We start from the raw sequence: 18,825 nt of genomic DNA, 5'->3' as shown, positions 1-18,825 counted from the left end.
AGTGAATATTACTCAAATTTAGGAATTAGCCAGAAAGAAGACTTGAGAGATCACCTCTCTGAACTTCCAATTTAATAGAGGCAGCTGAAACCTAGATAGATTAGGTGACAGTGTAAGATAACACTGTAATTTAACGGAAGAGTTAGGACTAGAGCCTAGTGCCCTGTCCCCAACTCCAGCGTTCTTTCCACTACCTCTTTACACTATCCTATCCTTAACAAGGAAACCCTGGTGGTATAATGGTTAAGTGCTACGGCTGCTAACCAAAAGGTCGGCAATTGGAATCCACCAGGCACTCCTTGGAAACTCTGTGGGGCAGTTCTGCTGTGTTCTATAGGGTCACTGTTAATCGGAATTGACTAGATGGCTGTGGGTTTCATTTCTTTTTGGTCATCCCTAACAAAATAAGAATTTAAAGTGTAAAATGTAATGGCTCTGGTTTTAAAATGCCCAAGTACATTTTATTTTTACAATGTAAATTTGAGTGATGAAGAAAGTTTACAACTTGATGCCAAATTTTCCCCATAACCTGTAAAACAGTACTGATTGTCTCTGAGGTTATCAGTTAGCCATTGAGAAAGGAGATGGTGTAGACCTTATTTTGTTCAAGTTTATATTCCTCATTGTTTTGAAGTAATTTTTAAAAGTTCCCAAGCTAGGAAAACCTGCAAATAAGAACCTCTTGTATTGGCAGGCCACTGTTGACTGGCTAGTTAGCATTACCCTCTTCCTCTGTACCTTTCTAACAGCCTCTATTTTCTTCAGGTATTTAGCCCCTGTTTGCATGACTCAGGGAAAGGGGACTTCATTCTTAGCTCAGGATTGATTGTGAGAAGTCTCAACAGTACATGGTAATTCACTTTCTTTGCTAGTGACAGATTCAGGATGGGCACATCACAATCTCAAAATATTTTGGTCATCTTGTTTCCAGCCTGTGGCTGAAACCATATGTAGGAGGCCAGATCCAAGGGAATCACAGAGAAGAGGTAAAGCTCTGATGAGCATTGTTTAAAGGCTATCACCTGTGGACTTTTTGTTCTATGGGATACTGGTTACATATTTCCTTACTGTTTAAGCCAGTTTAATTTTGGAATTTTTGGTTACTTCTGCATGAAAGTATTCAGTCTGTTGCATATCCTGTTACTTTATACTGTGAAAGAAGAGTGCATATGAGTTAGGTTTTGGCAACTAAGTGGATGTGAATTCAAGGAAGAGGGAAGACTTTCAATAGATTTGAAACTAGGAAAATCTCTTAAAAGGTTTGTGACTGGGAGAATTGCATAGATTTGTGATGGGGAAAATCAAAATCATGGCTCATGAGGCCTCATAAACCACTGTGGTTTATCTTTCATTCTTGTAGCTCCACTAAACTTTACATTTCTTTTAACAGTGACCTCCTAAATCCAGGGGATTCTATTCATCCCTTTTCTTCCTTGGACTCTATTATATTAAACCCCTTTCCACCTTTGTGCACTTTTTTTTTTTTTTAATGATTTCTAGGGTGTCGTGCTATCTTTACATTTTTGATCATTCCTTTTATATTTCTTTTACTGACTTTCTCTACCTATCTCTTGAATATTGATGTTCTATTCCTACTACGGTTTTGTCCTTCACCTGATTTTTTATAATAATTTTTTTTTAGAATAGTTTCAGATTTACAGAAAAATTGTAACGACAGTACAGAGTTTCCATATACCTCACACCCAGATTCCCTTATCATTAGCATCTTACGTTAATATCGTCCCACTTGCTGTTACATCAGCTCCTACTCATGGCAACCCTATATGTGTCAGAGTAGAACTGTGCTCCATAGGGTTTTTAATGGCTGATTTTCTGAAGTAGTTCACAGGTCTTCCACAGGGTCTCTGGGTGAAATCTGAACTTCCAGCCTTTCGGTTAGCAGTCCAGCATGGTTATCCATTTATACCACCCAGGGGTTCTCATTAATATGGTTGTTGTTGTTAAGTGCCATCGAATCACTTTCAACTCTTAGTGACCCTGTGTACAACAGAAGTAAACATTGCCCAGTCCTACGCCATCCTCACAGTCATTGCTATGTTTGAATCCATTGTTGCAGCCACTGTGTCAGTCCATCTTACTGAGGGTTGTCTCTGTTATCTAGTGTTGCTAAAACAGAAATACCACACGTGAACGGTTTCAACAAACAGAAGTTTATTTTCTTACAGTCTAGTAGGCTAGAAATCTGAATTCAGGGTGTCAGCTCCAGGGGAAGGCTTTCTCTGTTGGCTCTGGAGGAAGGTCCTTGTCATCAATCTTCCCCTGGTCTAAGAGCTTCTCTGTGCAGGAACCTTGGGTCCAAAGGACACACACTTCTCCCTGTGCTGCATTCCTGGTGGTTTGAGGTCACCATGTCTCTCTACTCACTTTTCTCTTTTATATCTCAAAAGGGATTGGCTCAAGACACAATCCAATCTTGTGGGTTGAGTCCTGCCTCATTAACATAACTGCAGCTAATTCCGTCTCATCAACATCATAGAGACAGATTTCACAACACAGGAAAATCACATCAGACAACAAAAATGGTGGACAAGCACACAATAATGGGAATTATGGCCTCATGGCCTAGCCAAATTGATGCACATATTGTTGGAGGACAAATTCAATCCATGACAAGGGTTGTCCTCTTTTTCACTGACCCTCTACTTTACTAAGCATAATGTTTTTCTCCAGGGATTGGTCCCTCGTATCAACGGCACGTACCATCAACATGACCTGCTATTGTTGATGTTGACTTTGATCATCTGGCTGAAGTAGTGTTTGTTGGTTTTTGCCACTGTAAAATTCCTTTCCCCCCTTTCTATCCTATACTCTTCGGAAGGAAGTCACTGCACAGCTCACACTTGAATGGGATGTTAGACTCTTCTTCCTTGAGGGAGGGAGGAGTATCCCATATAAATTATTTGGAACTTTTCCTGCATGGGAGATTTGTCTGTTCTTCCCCATTTATTTATTTATTCATTCATTTATTGACATATTTTGGCTCCAGGCCACGTATTCAGCAGCTTCATTTGTGGATATTCTTGCACCATAGGCGCTTTATTGTCCAACTATTGTAAATTATTTGTGATATTTTGGGTTTGTCATATTGTGTGCTTTATATACTCTTCCTTTGCACATGTTGTTTACTTTGTCCAGAATGCCTAACAGGAAAACCGACTTTTACTTATCCTTCAATATTGAACTTAAATATCCTCACACATACAGAGTTAATCACCTTTCTCTGTTGTCATCGTACCATGTACATAGATACGTTATATGCACTATAATTGTATATTTGCAAATCTGTCTATTAAACTGTGGCCTCCAGGAGGAAGCACAAGGACCAAACTTAATTCATCATTACTACTTCAGCATTTTGGAGCCCTGGTGGTATAGTGGTTAAGCATCTGGCTGCTAACCAAAAGGTCAGCAGTTCCAATCCACCAGCCCTTCCTTGGAAACCCCACGGGGTGGTTCTACTTTGTCCTGTAGGGTAGCTATGAGTCAGAATCAACTCCACAGCAATGAGTTTGTTTACTCTAGCACTTAGTATCCACTCAGTCTGTGTTTGTTACAGATTCTGTAGTGCAGAAATCTTGTCTAAATATCTTTTACAAATGGCCATCAGGCTTCTACATGAGCACATACAGTAGTGGAAAGTTTATACCTAGAAAGATAGTGATTATTTTTGGACAAGCCTAATTTTTAGAAGAAGAAGCCCTGGCGTCACAACAGTTAAGCACTTGACTGCTAACCGAAAAGGTTGGCATTTTGAAAACCCACTCAGTGGCCTCATGGGAAAAAGACCTGCCAATCTGCTCCTGTAAAGATTACAACCTAGAAAAACATGTGAGACAGTTCTACTCTGTCACATGGAGTTGCTGTGAGTCAAAAATAAACTTGACAGCACCTAACAACAACTTTTGTTTTCCCCCATTTTTTTTTTATTGTACTTTAGACGAAGATTTACAGAACAAACTAGCTTCTCGTTAAACAGTTAATATACATATTCTGTTGTGACGTTGGTTGCCAACCCCACGACATGCTAACACTCTCCCTTCTCAACCTTAGGTTCCCTATTACCAGCTTTCCTGTTCCCTCCTGCCTTCTAGTCCTTGCCCCTGGGCTAGTGTGCCCGTTGAGTCTCATATTGTTTTATGGGCCTGTCTAATGTAAAAGGCCACTGTTTTTTTTTTTTTTTTTATTCAATGTGCTTTAAGTGAAAGTTTACAAATCAAATTGGTCTCTCATACAAAAACTTATACACACCTTGCTATGTACTCCTAGCTGCTCTCCCCCTAACGAGACAGCAGACTCCCCTCTCCTCCCTGTGTTCTCCATATTCATTCAACCACCTCCTGTCCCTGTCTCCCTTCTCATCTCACCTCCAGAAAGGAGCTGCTCACATAGTCTCATGTGTCCACTTGAGCCAAGAAACTCACTCCTCACCAGTCCAATCCCTGTCTGAAGAGTTGGCTTCAGGAATGGTTCCAGTCTTGGGCTAACAGGGTCCGGGGACCACGACTTCTGGGGTCCCTCTAGTCTCAGGCAGACCATTAAGTCTGGTCTTTTTACAAGAATTTGAAATCTGCACCCCACTATTCTGCTCCAACAGGGACTCTCTGTTGTGTTGCCTGTCATGGCGGTCACTGGTGGTAGCCAGGCACCATCTAGTTCTGGTCTCAGGCTGATGTAGACTGTGGTTTATGTGGTCCTTTCTGTCTCTTGGGCTCATTTTTACCTTGTGTCTATGGTGTTCTTCATTCTCCTTTGCTCCAGGTGGGTTGAGACCAATTGACGCCTCTTAGGTAGCTGCTTGCTAGTGTTGAAAACCCCAGACGCTGCTTACGAAAGTGGGACGCAGAATGTTTTCTTAATATGTTTTGTTATGCCAGTTGACCTAGATGTCCCCTGAAACTATGGTCCCCAGACCCCCTTCCCTGCTACCCTGGCCTTCAAAGCATTTGGTTGCATTCAGGAAACTTCTTAGCTTTTGCTTTAGTTCAGTTGTACTGACCTCCCCTGTACTGTGTGTTGTCTTTCCTTTCACCTAAAATAGTTCTTGTCTACTATCTAATTAGTGAATGCCCCTCTCCCTCCCTCCCCACCCTTGTAACCATCAAAGAATATTTTCTTCTGTGTTTAAACTTTTTTTTGAGTTTTTATAATAGTGGTCTCAGATAATATTTGTCCTTTTGCGACCGACTGATTTCACTCAGCATAATACCTTCCAGATTCTTCCATGTTATATGTTTCACGGATTTACCATTGTTCTTAATCATTGCATAGTATTCCGTTATGTGAATATAGCATAATTTATTTATCCATTCATCCATTGATGGGCACCTTGGTTGCTTCCATCTTTTTGCTGTTGTAAACAATGCTGCAGTGAACGTGGATGTGCATACATGTGTTCCTATGAAGGCTCTTATCTCTCTAGGATATATTCCAAGGAATGGGATTGCTGGATCGTATGGTAGTTCTATTTCTAGCTTTTTAAGGAAGTGCCAAATCGATTTCCAAAGTGGTTGTACCATTTACATTCCCACCAGCAGTGTATAAGTGTTCCAGTCTCTCCACAATCTCTCCAACATTTATTATTTTGTGTTTTTTAGATTAATGCCAGCCTTGTTGGGGTGAGATGGTGTCTCATTGTAGTTTTGATTTGCATTGCTCTAATGGCTAAAGGAACAACACCTTTTAGAAAGCCATTATTGTATTTATTTTGTAAATTTTGTACTCTACCTTTAGCTTTCATTTATCTGTTTTCTGGAACTACAAAAAGTTAATTTGTTCATTTGGCATTCTACATGTATTTGAGCACTGAATATGTGTCACATACATTTCAGAAGTCTCTTGGTTGCAAATGAACAAAACCTAAACAAGCTCGGTTAAGAAAAACATATTAGTTTATTAATATTGGAAGTCTCCAGAGTTTTCTGATTGTTCACCTTTATCAGGAGTACATTTTGAGACTGTATCCCCAGTATGGATGGATGGATGAAAGGATGGGTGGATGAAAGGATGGATGGGTGAAAGGGTGGATGGGTGAAAGGGTGGATGGGTGAAAGGGTGGATGGGTGAAAGGGTGGATGGGTGAAAGGGTGGATGGGTGAAAGGGTGGATGGGTGAAAGGGTGGATGGGTGAAAGGGTGGATGGGTGAAAGGGTGGATGGGTGAAAGGGTGGATGGGTGAAAGGGTGGATGGGTGAAAGGGTGGATGGGTGAAAGGGTGGATAGACCTATCTATACATTGTATATGTAGATGGTTGTAATAATACATACATTATAAAATGGACACAAATATAGAACTTTTCAAAGACTAATGCAAAATAGATGTGTTTTCTTCTATACGTTGTAGTAATTCTTTTCACATCTTAATGGATTATCCTGTGTGCCCTCTCTGCCTTGTGGGGTGATCTGTGCATTCTGTTTTAAAAACCTCTGATGTATGTAATCAGACTCCAGTGTGCGCAAGGGTGAAGCTGGTCTTGGAATGACTGAAACCAGATACTCAGATGCCTCTAGGTGGTCTACTTCTTTTTTCTTTGCTTCTCTTTCTTTAATGGTTTTGTTCTCTCAGATTTGACTTATTCTTGGGGTTAGGACCGTTACTGTTGCTGGCTTTGGGCTCATTTCTTCCCAGCTCACATTTATTTATTCAAGAAATTATGAACGGAGTGCATACTGTGTGCCATCCACTATTCTAGGTGCTGAGGATATAGCAGGGAGTATTAAAAATAAGTTAAATGATAAGTGGTATGCAAAAAGTTAACACAGAGTGATGTGATAGTGACTAAGTAAGTAGCTGCTTTAGGAAAGCTTCTGTCCAGAGGGAACATTAAAGCGGAGATATAAATCACAAGAAATAGGCAGCCATGCAAATATCTGGAGGAAGAACAGCCCAGGGACTAGTTCAGGTAAACCTTCTTGAGAAAGTAAGATAATGCAGTTGGGTTCAGGACTTAGTAGTGAGGTGAATTTTATGATCAGAGAGAAAAGAGGCTTTATTCCTTTTTCTTGTTGGAAACGTCCTAGAAAAACTCTGATGGAGTCAGTTTCCTACCCCTACAGCTAATTGTTATGGTGTGTGTGTAGGGAGGTATATGTTGTTTTGTTTAGCTCATCTGGATGAATTGCCTACCCCTGTGGCTGTAAAAAGTGTGGGGGTAAGGATGTTGGACTAGCAAAAATAAGAGATGCCACTTACCATAGACTTTGTGGGCCAAGAATTTTTCATTATGCTGACTACGAGTTCTGTCTTAAGATATTTGAAGGTAACCTTTTTTTTCTGCTCCTTGCTGACTTTTATCAGGGCTAAGTTTTCCTAGTTTTTTCCAATATATCATCGTCCCTCTCTGAAATAAATCTTTAATTCTAATGACATCTATCACTTTAACACTGCATGACAGTGGTGAGGATGAGACATGGAAAGAGAAGATGGAAATCTCAATATATACTATGAACATAAGAATTCCATGGATGGCCATTCATTTGTGAACGATATATGTAATTGGGGCTCTCCGTACTTTATTTCCTACGTAAGGAAATTGGCCAGTGTATTTTAGAGTTTCTTAAAGTTGAAAACGAAAAGGGCTTCCATGTATCTCTATATAAATGAGAAAACTTTGTTAACACAAAATGTTTCATCCTGTAAATATTTTAGGTAAGCAAGTTTTTTGATGGATTTTTGTGCTTACTGACTTTTAGTAGTATTAAAAACTTTAACCCAGTATGGTAGAGAGGGCTGCATGGTTTGAATTCTGTGTAGCGGTGGTGTGAACATAATATTGATTCACACGTGGTATTCACTGTTAGGGACAAAACTGGGCATTAGAGTTTGATGTTTCTGAATTGGTGTAGTTGGAGTACTTTAGCAATATGTGATGGTGTGTGACAATCTTATTTTTGAAATCACCTGGAATAGGTGCCCGAAAAGAAGTATGAAGCTTATTTCTATAAAGAGTTGATCATGAGATGTACTATTACTAAACTGCAGTAATCGTAGTATTGGATATTATGTTCTTTTTCAAATAAATCATGTAGTTAATTATTCAGATTACAGTGTTTGAGTTACATTAGGTTTGATTCATTGTCAAAAAAACAAACAAAAAAAACCCAACCAAACAAAAAAACCCCAAAAACTCTTACATCAGGGTACGAGAGTGAGCCTTGTGAGTTTCAGTACTTAAATTAGATGTTGAAATATTTCATATTATGGCTGGGACTTTTAAAAATTCCTAAGAAATGGAGCTGTACGGTGAACTGCTTTGCTTTACTATTATTACAGAATTTTAACATTGCTTTTCTTTGTTGTTATTTTGGGTTTTGTACATGTGGGTTGTGAGAAATAAACTGGAATTCCTGTCTCTCTGGATTAGAATCTGGTGTGGTTTCAAAAGGCAAACAAAATATTTTAGAATATATTTGCCAGATGAAATTTTAAATGGACTTTCCATAGGGTACAAGCTTTTTAGGTTAAATAATGGAAAGTGAGTTTATGGTTGCATATAGACTCCTGTTGACTTACATCTGATTTTGTTAATGTATGGTGGGCAATCAGTAGCTGAAAAAAATATTATTATGTATCCTTAGTACAGCTTGTTCCTGTTCACTATGACAGGTTGTTTGGGGAAGAGTTCTGAGATGGAGTGCTAAGACTTGATATCCTAAAAGACTAGTGGGTGTTTATATTTATAAAATGACAGGTGTATTCCATGATCCAGAATATTTTGATTTTTTAAAAAAGACTTTCCCTAAAATAATTGAAATTAGCAATTTTAGATTTTTAATAGCACTTAAGTGAAGATATGCATGTTTAGGAAAGGAACATTTAGTAGTAGTATTATAGCCAAATTTAGAAAGATCTAGGTGAGTTTATTGTCTTTCAGCTTGCATTATTCTTATTTACATGAGTAGTTGTAGATGTCACATATAATTTGAGATCTACATCTGTTTTTATGTTAAGTGAATCTGATCCAGGCTCAGCTCTCTTCAATGGTGATTTTCCCAGCTGTAAATTAGGAAGTTGGCATTGAAAACCATGTGGTTTTATGTAAGCAGAATTCAGATTGTGATGTTTTCTGTCACTTTGTAATTCTTATTTTAGAGTTTTAATTTTTTAAACAGGGTAATTTAATTAGGGAGGTCTGAAATCTGTGATTCCATATACTGTCAGGTACAGTGATGGTTAATGTTTGAATCAAACTGAATATCCTATATTAGACAGTACAGTGGAGTTTTTACCAACCCACCTAGATTTGTAACCATGGACTTCTATCTTTTATTTATAGAACTACAGGAGACCTTTTGTATTTGCATTCTAAAACTTCCTGGAAACACAGAAATACAGATATTTATAGAATTTTCCTGCAGTAGTGATAAGCCTAAAGCATAAGCCATTTACTGTTATTTTGCCTTACTAAAAAAAAAAACTTTTCAAACTGTTGGTCTGAATTGCAGATTTCAGTTTGAATATTTCAGGCACCGTTAAGTCTTTTCCTTATAGCTGTTGTCTGCTTGTATAATGCCATCTACTAGATTATAAATGTCTTGAGTATTGGGGTTACTATACATCTATGAGTCGGAATCGACTCGACGACACTGGGTTTTTATACATCTTTGTATTCAAGTTATACTTAGCTCCTCATATAATGACTTATAAAGAATAAGTATAATGGGCTTATTGAATTAAATTGGATTGAATTGAATAGTTGTTAGGTGCCATCCAGTCAGTTCTGACTCATAGCGACCCTGTGCACAACTGAACGAAACACTGCCTGGTCCTGTGCCATCCTCACAATTGATAACATGTTTGAGTCCATTGTTGTAGCCACCATGTCAGTCCATCTCATTGAGAGTCTTCCTCTTTTTCGATAACCCTCACTTTACCAATTGAATTGAATTAGATAGGTGGAAAAACGGGACTAAACTGAGGGAAGCTAAGGCTTGTAAACTTTCTAGATAATCTTGTTACTTTAGTTTATGTAATCAAGTTGGTGGTTTTATTCAGCTTTGAAACCTTTATCACTGAACAGTCAGAAACTTGACTTTAATTCTTACCCTGCTACCAACTAGCAATTCAACTTCGAGTAAGTTGCTCTGTGTAGTAATTCCAGTGATTAAAAAAATACCATTATTTTGTTTCAATGGATAACTCTCATGAGTTAATTTTTAGACTAATTTCTTCGTTTTTTTTTCCCCCTTAAGTCCCCCGTTAAAAAAAATTACTGTATAATTTACATATATTGTGAGATGTACAGATATCAGGTGTATAATTGGTTGAATTCTGACAAATTGTCTGTCCGTCTATCTCACCTTGTAACAATACCCCTATCAAGACATAAAACATTTTTATCTCCCCAGAAAGTTCTCTCTTTCCCCTTCCAGTTAATCTTTCTCCACCTTGCTCCATTCTCCTCCCTGGCATCCACTCCTATTTATATTTGCGTCTTCTTGCATGTCATTTAAATGTAATTATACGATGTGTACTTTTTGTGACTGGTTTACTTTGCCCATCGTAATGTTTCTGAAGTCCATCCACTTCAGTATTTTTGAATGGTGTGTGAGAAATGTTAGAGGACATCCCCTTGTGGTGGATGAGAGCGTTTTTGTTTATGTTATTGTTTAATACAGAGATCAAAGACGAATCTGTGTAAATTGACAATACTTAAACTATGCTTTTGTGACCTAGGTAGGAAGTAGGTCTTTTGGTAATTGTGATGGGCATTCATGGAATGTTCATAAAGTCCAGCTTAATCTGGAAATTAAAATCTTCCATTTTATTTTTTTGTTAGAAAAGACAATTTAGTCCCAATTATTGAACCCTAACCTGCTCTAAAAATATCAGCTTTTAGGTTTGGAAGGAAGAAACACATTTAATGTTGGATCTTTGTTCTGTTATAAGGATATGTAGATATGGACTTCTGTCAATTTAATTAACAAAGCCTTTGAACAGGTCATCATTAGTTCATTGGGGTACATATATATGGCTTAACTCTTGCCATCATCTTTATATTTTAATTAAAAACCTTTTGCTGAGCACATAATCCATTTGAAGAATGGGGTGCCAGGATTGGAGGAAGATTCATTAACAGCCTGCATCATGCAGATGACACAACCTTGCTTACTGAAAGTGAAACTGACTTGAACCACTTACTCATGAAAATCAGACTGCAGCCTTCAGTATGGATTACACCTCAACATAGAGAAAACAGAAATCCTCATAAGTAAGCAACATCATGATAAACGGAGAAAAGATTGAAGTCGTCAAGGATTTCATTTGACTTGGAACCACAGTCAACACCCACACAAGTAGCAGTCAAGAATTTAAAAGACACATTGCATTGGCAAATCTGCTGCAAAAGACCTCTTTAAAGTATTAAAAAGCAAAGGTGTCACTCTGAAGACTAAGGTGCTTCTGACCCAGGCTATGGTGTTTTCAGTCGCCATATATACATGCAACGGCTGGACAATGAATAAGGAAGACCGAAGAAGAATTGACACCTTTGCATTATGGTGTTGGTGAAGAATATTGAATATACCACAGACCGCCAACAGAACAAACAAATCTGTCTTGGAAGAAGTACAGCCAGAGTGCTCCTTAGAAGCAAGAATGGTAAGACTGTGTCTCACATACTTTGGACATGTTGTCAGGAGGGATCAGTCCCTGGAGAAAGACATCATGCTTGGTAAAGTAGAGGGTCAGGGAAAAAGAGGAAAACCCTCAATGAGATGGATTGACAAAGTGGTTGCAACAAGGGGCTCAAGCACCTTGTGAGGATGATGCAGGCAGTATTTCGTTCTGTTGTATGTAGGGTCGCTATGAGTCAGAAGTGCTTGATGGCACCTAACGACAACAACAAAAAACAGTTTAAAAAAGGAGATTATAGTAGAACCTCTTTTATTCAGTTCAATTGAGACTAGTAATTATTAGGTTTATAAAATGTTTTTGACTAGAGTGGGTAGTCATAAAAATATGTACATACCATAAAACATAATCTATATTTATAGTCCAGTCTTTTGATGTTTGGTACAGATCTTTTCTTTGAACATGGGTCAGCTGATTAGAATTCATCATGGACTTTCTTAAACCAGACCTTTAAGTTCATTTTCAATTTCTAGTTTCAGTTTGCTTTTAAGTGTAGTGAGACAGTTCCAGAGTAGTCCCAGTTATTGTTCTGAATTGTCATAAACAGTCTTACCTCTTGACAGTAGTTTATTTTTAAAGCAAGTAGCCTTTATCAAGTCGTTACAAAGTATTCAACTTATTGTTCAAATGGAAATAACTATGTCCATTTACATTTTTATTTTATAGATTTTTAAAAACATTTGATCAAATTATGTAGTTAACTAGTACGACTGAGATAAACACATTTGGGAAAAAATACAGCTGATTTTTTATAGTAATTCAGTTGATGGGAACACGAGCACAGGATCATATCCTGTCCATGACTCTTTTCTTCACACTGTGGCAATCAAAAATGGTGGGGAGAATTGGTTTATCTTATGAGTTAGTTACGTGGAAGCCAATTAAGAGAACTTCTACTGTAGAATGTAAACTGATAAAACCTTTTTAAAGTTCATTATAGCTACAAGTTAGTAGTCTCCTTTCTTTCCCCTTGTCACAGTGAATTTGTTCATGCCATAAAATGCAATTGATAGTTTTTGTTTTAGTTATCTATTGCTGTGTAACGAATTACCCCAAAATTCATTGGCTTAAAAAAACTATGTTATTTTGCTAACAACTTTTTGGATCAGGAATTTGGGAAGGGTTTTGCTGGTCTGTTGTACAGTTGCAGTCAGATGGTAACTAGGGCTGTAGTCATTGGAAGGCTTCTTTATTCACATGTCTAGTGCCTAGGCCAGGATTGCTGGAACAGTAGGAGACTGATTAAGTGTCTCTGTCCTCATGTGGTCTCTCCACATGGCCAGTTTGAGCTACCTTATAGCATGTTGGTCTGAGAATAGTCAAATTTCTTACATGGAGGCTGGCTTGCTCCAGACCAAGTGTTCTAAAAGACAGGAAATGTGAGCTGCCAGTTTCTTAAGGCTTGGGCCCAGAAATGGCACTGTGTCATTTCTGCCACATACTACTGGTCAAAGCAGTTATAGAGCCCACCCACATTCAAGCAGAGAAGACATAAGCTGTACCTCTTGACAGGCTTGTCAAGGAATTTGTGGCCATTTTTCATCTGTCACAGGTTTAAATGTTTAAATTAATGACATTTTTTATGGTAAAAAGCTTGAGAATATTTTTGATGGATGTCAACATTGAAGACTATGGAAGAATACGCAGGCCTATACTTTACTAATTCAAATTATAAATGAGTAAGAAACATCTGGAGAGAGCAAAAACTGATGAAGGCTAGAATGCTGGTGGCAACTTTGTTATAATAAGGAATACTGTATTAAAAAAACAACCAAAAAAAACCCACTGCTGTCGAGTCAATTCTGACTCATAGCAACCCCATAGGGTTTCCAAGGCTGTAAATCTCTATGGAAGCAGGCTGCCAAATCTTTCTCGCTTGTAGCCACTGGTGGTTTCGAACTGCCAGCCTTTCGGTTAGCAGTCAGTTGCTTTAACCATTGTGCTACCAGGGCTCTAAGCCATACTGAATAGTGCTATTTATTAATCCAGCTCCTGTTCCACCACTACATTTCAGTTACAGTGCCTCATAGCATTTACAAAGTGTGAGACAGACATAGAGGAAAACAAAGCTCAATAATGTGTAATAATAAATTCGTATAGTTATGACAACTTTGTGGGTCAGGGATATTTTAATCTTTTGGTCGGCTGCAAATCCCTTTTGGTATTCTGGTAAAGACATTTAGACCATAGTGTGAGATGGTTCTGTTAAGAGGACTAGGTTTGAGTTTCATATTTAGAAGGTAGCATTTAAAATGAATTTGACATTTATAAATACTTTTTCTTCTTTTGTCCTTAAGCTGGATGCAGCGTTAATTTTGCATATACATTGGCAGAATTTACCTTTGATTTAAAAAGTAATGTCTTTTATTATCCATAATGATGAAGGACAATTAGATCTTCTCAGTAACATTTTTTTAGTGACAGAACTTCCTATGATGTTTTTTGATGACCAGTGAATGGTAACTGAAGAAATAGTGAGGAATTTCTAGTCTTTAGAAATAATTTATTTCAGTAGTTTTTGCTGTGCTTTGCTGTTGGAAGTAAATATAACCCTTATTAAGATTTGCCAGCATTTCTTGAATGTGTGCCATGCTTTGTTGGAATTTTGATCTGTATATTCTTATTCAAGCTATGTCAAATGAGTGTAATTAACAATGGTGCTGCAGAGTGGAAATGCTTTTTCTCTGCTTGCGTTTGTTTCATACTGGCACCTGTTTTCCTCGTGTTGCCAAAAGGAATTACTTTCAGATGTTAATTCCACTATAATTTTAAGTGATTCTTCTCTTTAGGCAAAGACTGGTTATTTCCAGTGACCTTGTAAAACATTGTTATTGGAACTGACTCATTGTATTTCTTATGTACTTTTATTCTGTTACATAATTCTTTGAAAAAAATGAATATTTTTTTGTAGCCATTAACTTTGTTCTCTTATTTTGTATAAGTTTCATGTATTAAAAGGCAAACAAAAAAACCAAACCCAGTGCCCTCGAGTCGATTCCGACTCATAGCGACCCTATAGGACAGAGTAGAACTGCCCCATAGAGTCCTTCCCCCCCCCCAAAAAAAAATGCAGAGCCAGCTTTTTAATTTTTTTTTTTGTGGAATAGGGTTCTAGTTAGTTTTATGATATTTTGTGTGTAATATAGTTGTTCTGAATAACAGTAAAAACTATGCTTAAAAATGTAATATCATTGCTGTATTATGGATATAATATCCTTTTCTCTCTTCCAATCAACTTTTCTTGGCTTGCGTTATTCTTAAAAATATCCATTATTTCAATGAAGTATCATTTCTTCATATGAAGTAACAAACTGAGACTTCTGTCTCTGTCTTAGTTTCCTAGTGCTGCTGTAACGCAAATACCACAAGTGAGTGGCTTTAAAGAACAGAAAATTGTTCATGAGGCTTAGAGTCTGAATTCAGGGCATTCGCTCCAATGGAAGATCCTGTCTCTTTCAGCTTCTGTTTTCCCCTGTTTGTACACATCTGTTCCTGTATTTGTGATGCCCTTTATATAACTCGGAAGTGATTAGGTTTAGGAGCCATCCTACACTGGTGTGACCTGAACTGATTGATTAATCACATTACATTAGGTTGTCTTATGGAATATGATTACATTATGTTAAAAAAAAGATTACATTAAATCCACTGGTATAAGGGTCAGGGTTCCAGTATATGTTTTTTGGGGGACATAGTTTACTGGGTCTGGGTCTGGTTAGTTCAATCTGTAATAGTATCCAAAGTTCTAAATATAGAACTTTATAAGTTGCGTAAAAATATGGCTCAGATCATATAAAGTGATGAGTAGTCATTGTTATTTTCAAATTAAGCCATTTGATGAAATAGAAGAGCTTTTCTTAGGGACCCTGGGTGGTGCAAATGGTTAAGCACACTCAACTACTAACTGAGAGGTTGACAGAGTCCACCCAGAGGCACTTCTGAAGGCCTGGCAAACTACTTCTGAAAGATCACAGCCATTGAAAATCCTATGGAGTGCAGTTCTCCTGTGACATGCATGAGGTCGCCCTCAGTCAGAATTGACTTAATGGCAACTGGAAAAAAAGAGATTTTCTTAGTCACTAAAATACGTTTCAAGGAGCCCTGGCAGTGCAATGGTTAAGCACTTGGCTGCTAAACTAAAAGGATGGCTGTTTGAGCCCACCCAATGTCTCCACGGGAGAGAGACCTGGCAATCTGCTTCTGTACAGACTACAGCCTAGGATACCCTGTTAGGCAGTTCTACTTTGTTACATGGATGGGGTTATTGTGAGTCAAAATTGACTCGATGGCACCTAACAACAACAAAAACATGATATCTTTAAAAGCTGTAAAATACAGGTGAGCCACAATTTAGGACCATATAACATGTGAAAACTTGATTTTTGGAAACAGCTTAGGACTTATTTCTTTATGTGACTTGATATTGACTATTGTCTCCTAGCCATCTATAACTTATTGTATTAGTTTATGTTTGCTTACTGTGTCGTACCTTCTTGCTTTGTTTTGTTTTGATATGCCCAAATGGGTTGCTTGAGTGAGCTAGCTTGACTGTTTTTGCCTTTGAAGCTCTGACATCCTGTCACCAGATGGCTAGAGCTGTTATCAGGTATATCAGTCTAGGAGTCCATTCACTTTTCTTGTATGAGTTCAGCTCAGGTGTCCAGGTAGCTGATCATCATGTGTGTGGTACAGGCTCTGTCCTCCAGTCTTAGAGGCGTAGGGGTGATTGGTGTAAGTACTGGTACCTGGTTGCAGCAGGGGTCACGCTCTGGACAAGGGAGGAGGTGACAGCCATCCCCCGAGTGTCTGTGAGGAAAGCATGTCCCTGTTCCCTAGAGCATACAGCTGGATGGGTCCTGCAGATGGACCACGGACACCCAGTGCTTTTGTTTGTAAGGACTGGGAGGTACTAGTTATCCTTGGACCCCTCTCATGGGTGGCTGGGTGACCTGAGTGGAGCCACCAGTCCTTATGCCCCTGATGTGGGTAGGTGAGGACCCTATGTAATAGGCAAAGCGGTGTCAAATATCAAACACCCACCTCTTCACCACACAACTGAAACGGATGCAATCAGCCAACAAGGGCCTATTCTCCTGAAATAGGCCCACACAGGTCTACGCAGGGGGGAGAGGTATTCAAAGTCCACAGACCGTTTATGCCTTGATGGGAGCCGCTTCTGTCCTGAGCTCCCCAAGTTAGTGGAGCTGGCAAATTATCTTTTCCCTCAATTGTGAATTTATTCCTACTCCAAGGCTGGGAGGATGGCTCTGGGCGATCAACATGGCCTATCTCAGGCCCAGGGAAATCAACAGCCACTGAAGCCAGCTTGGGGGCGGGGGCACGGTAAAATACATACACAAGTACTTAGCTTTTGCTTAGAGCGCTGCTCTTCTCTGGTTCCAGAGGTGTGAGTAGGCTGTGTGGCTGGCTGCTTCTTCCTGAGGAAACTGCGGCCGAATGCTACCACCAGCCCGCCGCCGCTGCTGCCTCTCCCAGGAATGGTGCCTGAGGGATCCCGGCAATTCAGTTCCGGTAACTCCTCTTCTGAACCGTCTTTCACTGCCCCTGCCGCTCAGTTTGTTTTCTAACTTTGCCTTTGATGTTCAGGGCTCCTAGCTTGTCATAAATATAAATGTTTCACTTGTTTTTTTGGGTCTTTATTGTAAGAGAGACCGCAGAAAGTGTCTGGCTATTCTGCCGTCTTGGCCCCGCCTGAGGACTTATTTTCACTATAGGACTTTTCCCTAAAGTTTGTTTAAAAAAATAAGTGTTCATGTATAATATAGGTGTACAATATGTATAATGTTTGTGTAGTTATATGTTTTCCAAAACTTAAGGATGCTTTTCACTTTTGTGTGACACTATAACCCAAACCCAGTGCCGTCGAAGGATCGACTCATACTAATTATAAATTTTAACTACAACAATTGTTCACAGCTCCATCTCTCACATGAAGTTTATCATTTTTCCATATATCGCATATATCCATATATCTTTCATGTGAATATAGTAGGTACAGTTTTCAGAATCTTCTTTCTTAGAAAAGCAGTAGGTAGAAGTATATGTAACTAAAAAACTCTTCCATTGTTGAGTCGATTCTGACTCATAGTGATGCTGTAGGACTGCAGAACTGCCCTATAGTGTTTCCAAGGCTATGATTTTTGCAGAAGCAAGCTGCAACATCTTTCTCCTGCATATACAACTAAAGTAATATGTATTAATGAAAAGTGAAAATTAATTGGTAAAATTTAGTTTGTATGTCTCATTGTAAGTGATTGAAACATTTACTTGCAACTCTGAGCATATCTCTAATAAAAACTCATTGCCGTCGAGTTGATTCTGACTCATAGCAACCCTATCAGACAGAGTAGAACTGTCCCACAGGGTTTTTAAGGAGCGTCTGGTGGATTTGAACTGCCAACCTTTTGGTTAGCAGCCAAATGCTTAACCACTGCACCACCAGGGCTCCCTTTTCTCCCTCATGTTAATATTTCCCATTCAGTTTTGTTGATATTTTTTGTTCTGTGATGTGTTGGGCAGAATAATATCCCTATAAATGTAACAGATTCTAATGCCTAGAGCGTGTAAATGTTACCTTATTTGGAAAAAGGGTTTTTGCAGATGTGATTAAGTAAAAAAATTTGAGGTGGAAAGATTATCCTGGATTATTTGAGTAATCCCTAAATGCCATCACAAGTATCCTTATAAAAAGAGAGGAAGAAGGATGTTTCACAGAAACATAGAGGGCAAGGTAATATGAATTCAGAACAGAGAGATTTTTGAAGTTGCTGGCCTTGAAGATTAGAGTTGATGTGATCACAAGCCTAGAAATTTTGGGAGCCACCCGAAACTGGAAGAATCAGAGAATAGATCCTATCCTACAGCCTCTGGAGTGAGTGTGGCCTTGTTGACACCTTAATTTTTGGCCCAGTGATATTAATTTTGGATTTCTGGCCTTCAGAACTGTAAGTTTCTGTCGGTTTAGGCCATTAAGTTTGTGGTAATTTTTGTAAAAGCAGCCACAAGAAAATAATGCATACAAATATATGTTTTTATAATTAATGAAAGAGTTAATCATAGAGTAGGAAAGGATCTGAGATTTAAGCAGCCCTCCACTCTTCTTCTTGTCACCTGGATATATTCACAGATAAATTTCCCTACTGTTCTTACTCTTG

The 18,825-nt window shown here is 38.5% G+C and overlaps 1 protein-coding gene across 7 annotated transcripts in view; it reads left to right on the top strand.

Moving 5' to 3' along the window:
* CCDC91 (coiled-coil domain containing 91) overlaps window positions 1-18,825 on the top strand; it is a 449,582-nt gene that overhangs the window by 51,670 nt on the left and 379,087 nt on the right. The window contains exon 1 of one of the 7 annotated variants that reach the window (XM_064284446.1): window positions 17,054-17,182. The exons of 5 other annotated variants lie outside the window; for them this stretch is intronic. In XM_064284446.1, the coding sequence (XP_064140516.1) occupies window positions 17,108-17,182 (75 nt within the window). In that variant the 5' untranslated portion in view covers window positions 17,054-17,107. Of the gene's footprint in view, window positions 1-17,053; window positions 17,183-18,825 lie in introns of those variants that run through there. One more of the 7 variants, XM_064284445.1, reaches the window with a different exon arrangement.

This window comes from Loxodonta africana, chromosome 4, assembly GCF_030014295.1.
Source record: "Loxodonta africana isolate mLoxAfr1 chromosome 4, mLoxAfr1.hap2, whole genome shotgun sequence".
Classification (NCBI taxonomy): Eukaryota; Metazoa; Chordata; class Mammalia; order Proboscidea; family Elephantidae; genus Loxodonta; species Loxodonta africana.
Note: the sequence above shows the minus strand (reverse complement) of the source record. Positions and strands in the feature narration are given on the sequence as shown.